Source organism: Solanum tuberosum, unplaced genomic scaffold (genome assembly GCF_000226075.1).
Source record: "Solanum tuberosum cultivar DM 1-3 516 R44 unplaced genomic scaffold, SolTub_3.0 scf00031, whole genome shotgun sequence".
Classification (NCBI taxonomy): Eukaryota; Viridiplantae; Streptophyta; class Magnoliopsida; order Solanales; family Solanaceae; genus Solanum; species Solanum tuberosum.
In genome coordinates, this window is record NW_006238957.1 from 150,785 (window position 1) to 158,220 (window position 7,436).

General features: G+C 37.9%; 2 protein-coding genes across 2 annotated transcripts; both read right to left on the bottom strand.

The window, feature by feature from the left end:
* Positions 1–991: 991 nt before the first annotated feature.
* On the bottom strand, positions 992–6,161 carry LOC102598338 (putative receptor-like protein kinase At3g47110). Its single transcript, XM_015306369.1, has 2 exons — positions 2,154–6,161; positions 992–1,692 (listed from the first exon to the last, which is right to left on the bottom strand). The coding sequence occupies exons 1-2, from the start codon at positions 2,332–2,334 to the stop codon at positions 1,475–1,477; spliced, it is 399 nt and encodes a 132-aa protein (XP_015161855.1). The 5' UTR covers positions 2,335–6,161; the 3' UTR covers positions 992–1,474.
* Positions 2,419–2,990, bottom strand: LOC107059656 (putative receptor-like protein kinase At3g47110). Its single transcript, XM_015306378.1, has 2 exons — positions 2,663–2,990; positions 2,419–2,609 (listed from the first exon to the last, which is right to left on the bottom strand). The coding sequence occupies exons 1-2, from the start codon at positions 2,988–2,990 to the stop codon at positions 2,419–2,421; spliced, it is 519 nt and encodes a 172-aa protein (XP_015161864.1).
* Positions 6,162–7,436: the final 1,275 nt, after the last annotated feature.

The following is a 7,436-nucleotide window of genomic DNA, read 5'->3' on the forward strand; positions in this document are numbered from 1 at the left end:
TTGTGTGCATTTCAGAAAAAATTTACACTCATGATTAGGTTGTTAATAATAGAGAAACAAGTTTTTGGACATTTGGAATGGTACCTAATAGTCCCAACACCTTGTGCGTTCCTCATGCGTTTAATTTAGAACGCGTTTGATAATGATTTTTTTCGCTGTTTTTTGAAAGTTGAACTACGAAAAACATATTTGACCGTAAAATTTCGGAATTCAACTTATACTAGAATTTGTAAAAATTTGAGAAATAACAAAAATGTGTTTTCACTTTTTTAAAAATATAAAATATAACTCCTAAAATATATCCACGTGTCTTATGCATACATGTATCACTATTAACTACTTATTTTATAAAAATATTCACGTGCATCCATTTCTGCATATACATGTTTTTTTAAACTCATAATTTGCAAAAAAAAAAAAATTAATAATAAAAATAATACATTCACGGCTAAAGTTTAAACAAAACATGTAGCGTTAGTTAATTTCTTTTTTACCCTTTAAATGTTTGTGTAACATGCGTTGAACACTTCTATTAGGTAAAACTTTTTCTGTTTAAATATTACATGGAAAATGGAGTTGGAGGGTTAAAATAGAACAAAAAACTAAGTTGAAGTGCCAAAATAAAACTTTGAGGCGAGCTAAAGGGGTTGTGTATGTATTTGGCTAAAGTCGAATAATTGATGACCCTTTCCAAGTCATAACATCATACATAAACAATTCCAATTATATTTGCTTAAGCTCAACTAAACTAACCAGCTTTAGGCCAAATGAGCAAATGATTGAACTGATGATTAACATCTTCAATCTGCAAAAGAAATTGATCATATACAAGTATGCATCGACATCTCGAGTTCTTCCCCCAAAATATCAAGGTAGACGAAATGATGTGAAATTTTGCCAGTTACTAGTAACAGAACGACTGGAAGACCCTTCGAACCTCAAGCTCCTGAAACCGAGGAAAGAAAGACAACGATCAACAAGAAGAAGAATATTTACATAGGACACACGTGCATGTCTTCATAGAACTTTTATTGTTGTAATGTGATCTACAAGAATTTACATGGACACACGCGCAACACATGTGTCTAGAAACTAGTTTCTCAATATGTAGCAGAGGAGCTGTGTGTAAGCTATTTAACTTTTGCTAGCAGATTTTATAGTCCGTTTTATGCAGATGTAACTCTAAATGTTGTTTTTAAGCATCTCAACATTTTCTTTATATAGCAATGAACTCTCACGTTTATAAATCACAGTTGAAAACAAAGCTAGTAGAACGAATTTACCCGCTGATTGAGCTGGGAATTGCATGAGAAGCAAGGAGAATGTCTCTAATTAGTTGAAGTTCCTTGACAACATCCCCGATATCCATCCTTTCTCTCGGGGATTCAGCTGAACATGCAACTCCAATCTGTATTATCGAGACCAAGCACGCTTGCGCTTGTTTTATACTAGTATCATCTTGATCGATAAGTACTCATTCTTCCTCGGCCTCTTGTCTTTCTCTACTGTTGCTAGGTAGAAGCATGGGATCTACTATTTCATCAAGTAAAGCCGTCTTAGAAAAACTGTGAAGAGTCCGTCCATTTTTGAACATGCTGTCAGTAGGTCTCTTTCCAGTAAACATCTCGAGCAAAAGGATCCCATAGTTGTAAACATCACCAAATGCGGAAGCGTTACTTCCCATGTTGTACTCTGCCCAAAGAGGAAAGAAAACATGTAATCAACTTATAACTTGTAAAATGAAAACTCTCTCAAGAAGACACGTGAAAAGACCCAAAATAGTCCCTTATCTTTGGGCTAAGACTCAAAGTCATCCTTGTTTTTTCACATGGAGAATTTATAGTCCCCATGTTTGCAATATTGGTACACTTTTGGTCTTCCCCCAAACTTTTGTCTATTTTTAACGTTGGTTTTGTCGACAATTTAGTGTATGAAATGTTTAGAAACAATAACTCCATGAGAGAGAAGGTGTGAAAAGGGTACGTGCTCCTTGTTCTGTACAACTAGTCCAAGCATCATTGCATGTGAAATCTAATGTGATGAAACTCTCAATCTCAAGAAAAAAAACAAGTTTAAGGACTGTTAGTGCTCCGAACAAGGATGCCTTTGAGTCTAAATTCAAAGATAAGGGACGGGACTATCAACTATGTTACCTGGTGCAGCATATCCAATTGAACTATATTTGCTCATGGATTCTGAGAAAAACATTGTTAATCCAAAATAAGCTACATAGGCAGTCATGTCGTTGTCAAGAAGAATGTTGTCCAGTTTCAGATCACAGTACACAAACGGATTATGGCGAAGGTGATGAAGATATTCTAGTGCACAAGCCATATCAATAGAAATCCTTAGTCTTTCAACTAGACCAATAATCCTCACCTCATTAGTTGAGGCATCAGCTCCTGGAATAGGATGCAATCAACTTTCTAAGCTCCCATTAGGCATGTATTCGTAAACTAAAGCTATGAACGGATTACCCTCAAAATCACTAGTCGAACAGGCAGTATAGACCTTAACAAGATTTTGATGCCTAATGTTTCTCAGGGCCTCAAACTCAGCCATGAAGCTCTTAGAAGCAGCCCCTTGATGATCAATGTTTATCACCTTCACTGTAACCATACTTTCACCTAGATTACCCCTTTGTAAACATAACTAAAGCTACCATTTCCAATCAAATTGGCAGAAGAGAATCCATTTGTCGCTCTATATAGGCTCTCATAAGTGACCGGTGAAGATGTTAAAGAAGGCTCTCCCCTTGCCTTTTTTAACCAAATGATTATGACTAAAGACATGATGAAAACCAGCGCAACAAGTCCAGAAAGAAGAGGGATCATTAGCTTAATGCTTTTGGACTTATCTCTTCCCTCAGGGTCAACGTTTGGACATGTTGGCAACTCCAGTTCCGGTATACCCCCACAAAGTTTCTTATTCCCCGATATGGATATTGCAGTTGCATTTCTGAAAACACCTTCAGTTGGCAACACCTTCATGTCTTTAACATCTCAAAATGGTTGAAAGACAAGTTCACTTTTTTCAAGGAAATGAGCTGAAGAGATGTTGGAATCTGACCAGATAAATTGTTGCGAGAAAGATCCAATTCTTCGAGACTTTTCAAAGAACTAAGGGATGAAGGAATTATACCTTCAAAGAAGTTGCCAGCTAAAACAAGGCTTTCCAATGCTATACACCTCCCTATGTTACTAGGAATTTTCCCAGACAACATGTTATTAGAAATATTCAATCTTCCAAGATTATTGAGAGCTCCAATTTCAACTGATAGCAAATCGGACAATTGATTGTCAGCAAGATTAAGAGAATTTGTTAAGGTAGACAAACTCATAACTCCATCTGGTATGCTACCACTTAGATGATTCCGAGAAAAATATAATCTTGCAAGTATCGGAAATTGCCAAAACTAAGGGGAATATTACCAGTTAACTCATTCTTTTCCAAATGTAGTGAATATAATAGAGTCATGTTAGACATATACGATGATATACTACCTGAAAAATTGTTTTCAGACAAGTCCACTAACTGAAGCCTACGAAGATTGCCAACGACTTCAGGAATGCTACTAGAAAAATCATTCTTTTGCAATTGCAATTCAGTCAAGTTAACAAGATTACCTATTCCTGAATGAATACTACCAAATAGTTGATTACCTCCCAATCTTAGTGATAGAAAAATCGTCGATAAATTTGCAATAGAATCAGGTAGTACACCTCCAAATTTGCAATCACTCAAATCCAGAACTTTCAGATTTCTACATCTACTCAAAGAATTGAAAAAACTCAAGTCATCAACATCTCCTGTTCCAATGGAATTTGATGCAAGAATCAGCCACCAAAGATCCGATAACCTCGGCCCCCTGTTGAAATGTATGCATCCACTAACTACGATAGGATCAGGTCCTTTAGACAGTTAAGATGAATAAAGGTAAATACAGAAAATAAAGATAACACACAAAACTTTACGTGGAAACCTCCTTGCTCAAGGGAGTAAAACCACGACATGTCTCACAGGATTTTCAAACTGTTTTCACTAATCTTCTCAAGCAAAAGCGAAACACAGTAACACTAAGTAATACAACCTATTACTTAACAAGCCTAAGCAATGCCTGCATTGCCCACTATACTAATCCTCACTAATTAATATAGATTTTTCCGTAAGACACAAAGTTGCCCTCAACTATGTTCTTACAATGATTCACACAAGGTTTTGAAACGTTTCTTAACAAAGTGAAACGAATCCTACAAGTTAAGCACAAATACAAGCAATCAAAATAACAACAGGTTCAGGAAGCAAGTCTTCAGTCTATGAGGTCCATTGTTGTTTTGTTGAAGCTTGAATTTTTTCTCTTTGAATGAATGAGTGATATATTGTTTGTCATATTGAACATATCAACCATACCGTTGGACAAACAACCTCATCCGTTCTGATTGGTTTAGTACGCTGATGACCTCACCAACCTCTGACAAGCCAACATTCCAGTTGTATGTCACATCACCCTGGACGAGAACACTCTGCAGAGGATTGGGTCCTTGCATTTGTGAGGATCATCAAAACATTTGGAAACAGTAAGACTTACCATTTCCCCCCTTTTTGATGATGACAAACAAACTACCTCACATGAGTTAACATTTATTCAAACCGTCAGTTCCCCAGTCAATACTCTATCAGTTCCCCCTGTCACTATGCATAAATCACAAAACATATACGAGCTCTAATCAATTCCCCCTTTTGACATCATTGAAAAGGAATGACAGTAAACATCTATGAGCTGCATGCAAAAACATTAGGAATTCAGGGCCATGGGCCACACAGTACATGCGCAAGTAAGCAAAAATAGGGAAGATAAAAGCACACCAAAACACGGCAAAAAGAGATATGTCCATTAGATCACTTATGTTGACCACAGAGTCCAGCCAAAATAGTACACTTTGCCATAGGATAAACACAGGGGAAACAACTTAGACACATAAAGACATAGTAGTCTAGACAGACAAACTCCTTTTTAGGACGGAGGGGAATGGGGAGGTAAGGACCGCAACATCAGGTTCATGCGAGTATTAGCATCGACGTGTGCCTGAATTAGTTGCTTGTTAAGAGCCTGGACTTCCTCACTGAGTGAGGCATTTGTCTTCAGCAGTTGTGCATTCTCAGCTCTCAACTTTTCTACTTCCTCCTTACTTTCAGCACTGGTACCAGGTCCTCGAGAAATAGTCTGTTGCATCTGAGCCTTAAGTCGTGCAATCTCTACCTCCTTGGCACTCAAGGTTACTGTAAGATCATTTAACTCACGCTTGAGATATTCCTACTGCTCAAGAAGATGAGACACTTGTGACTTACCTTTGACCTTTCCCTCAGTACATTCACTTTCCAAAAGGTTGTAGGAGAAAACATTTGCTTCACCACTCCCCTGACAAGAGGTACTCCAAAGTGTTCGAACATATGGTTTAGTAGGTACCCATAAGGAATGCCGTGCTTGGCATTTTTCCAAGTCATCACCCTATGTATGTGTTCAAGCATAATTCCAGGAAGGTTGATAGCCTCGAGTTCATACAACTGTTCCATGAGGAACAAATCTGCAGTAGAGGCTACAATCCTCTTTTCACTTCTTGGCACCAAGACCTTGTTAGTGAACTCAAACAGTAACTGTTACTCCCTTTTGAGGAACCTTTTAGGCAGAACTGCACGTTTTATGTCCCCACGCTTGGTAGCCCTTTGAAAAAAAATCACCAGAAGGTTTGCAACCTTCAATGGACCTGATCCCTATAGAGGGAACTCCTAAGATGATCCCCAAGTTTTATTCAATTAGTAAGATTTTTATCTCACTTATGGTTGTCTGAATGCCTACATCATCAAGGAGCTCCATTTTATAATAGAACTCCCGTACTTTCGGTTCATGCAAATAAGGTGTTGGACCTTCAAACAGGTGTTCGCAACTTTGCAGGGAGATAGAGTCATAAAGGGTAGACATACCATATTTTGTGAGAATGTCAGGATCAAACACCCTCCCGTTTAGCACATTTTGATGTTCAAGTTCTGCAACACGCTCTTCTGTTGTCAACACCCTACCTTCAACTTGCTTCTTGGCAGTTGGACCTGGTCCCTTAGCAAATTTTGGTTTTGAGGGGTGATGAGTCCACAATTTGGACTCTTTTAAGGCTTTATTTTGATAGATTTAGTGTCCTCAAATGCATATTTTGTCTCAATAACTGATGAAAATCCTTGAGTTTTTGGTATTTGGAGTTAGAGAAAAAGCATGGACACTATTGGGCATAAATGAACAAAGCAATCTAAAGGGATGAAGAAATAAAGAACAGATGGTCAATGATGTCATTCGGCGAATTGCGAAAATGTTATTCGACGAATCACCAACTCGCCAAGATACTGCCTAAAGTTACAGAATGCTGGAGCTAAAATAGGGGCGAGTTCGATGAGCAGCAACTACTCAGCGTATCGCCGATCTAGTCAGCGAAGGACAATTAGGTCGCCAAAAGTACTAAAGAAGATTCAAGCAAGTGCTGATGGGCGAGATGGAAGGATTAACGGCGAATCGTGGAGTCAGTCGGTGATCCTGACCTGGATCGCCTAATGTTACAGTAGCCAGACCTAGAAAAAGCAAAAAATGAAGGCGAGATGAAGAACAATCAGCGATTTGCTAATCTGTCAGCGATACCCGACTTACTTCACCGAGTAGTCATATGCAGTGACACTTCAGCCTTGTTTAAATTAGTTTTGTCTAGAGAGAGAAATTCATTTAGAAAAAGATGAAGGAATTACTTAGAGAGAAAACACTACCAAAGGGTTTAGTGAGTGATTCTCAGCAAGATTTTGAGAGAGGTTTTGTAAGAGAGAAGATTATCAATTGATTTTCATCTTTAATTCTCATTTTGTACCCAACTATGGGAGTGATAATTGATTTTGATTCTTTCATTTTTGAGATGAGTGGCTAAACCCTTGACTTGGGGTTTTGATCATGAAGCCAATTGTTGAATTTACCTAGTGGGTGTTTGTTATTTGCAAAGAATGGTGTTAATTTGAAGTGGGTCTAAGTTTTTGCTGTGTTTCGAGGTTGAATTGCGCAACTTCATGTGTCAATTTAAGTGTTGTGCACTTGCTTGAGAGAGAGGTGTGGGACCAATGTGACAATCTTAACATCCTTAGTAGTGGGTTTCCTTGGTTTCAGCTCGAGAGAGTGAAACAAGTGATCCATCCTTTGTATTCAGCTCGAAAGAGTGAATTTGATGGGGGTATAGAGCTGGGCTTCTTTCGATTGGTGTTGAAGTTCGAGAGAATTCAACATAGAAAAGGTAATTGTTCGAGAGAAAGTTACTTTATATATTGTTCGTCCTACCCAAAACAAATTATCCCATTATGAGCAGTAACATTTATCTACTTCGTTAAGATTCAATAATTGGCTGATCAATTCC

What these genes read in the sequence shown, in the direction of transcription:
- LOC102598338 (XM_015306369.1), bottom strand. Translation starts at nt 2,334, where the DNA reads ATGGCTTGTGCACTAGAATATCTTCATCACCTTCGCCATAATCCGTTT. An exon ending in AATTGGATATGCTGCACCAG is followed by an intron (nt 1,693 to 2,153) that starts GTAACATAGTTG and finishes CTCTTTGGGCAG; the next exon opens with AGTACAACATGGGAAGTAAC.
- LOC107059656 (XM_015306378.1), bottom strand. Translation starts at nt 2,990, where the DNA reads ATGAAGGTGTTGCCAACTGAAGGTGTTTTCAGAAATGCAACTGCAATA. An exon ending in TGCCAATTTGATTGGAAATG is followed by an intron (nt 2,610 to 2,662) that starts GTAGCTTTAGTT and finishes GTATGGTTACAG; the next exon opens with TGAAGGTGATAAACATTGAT.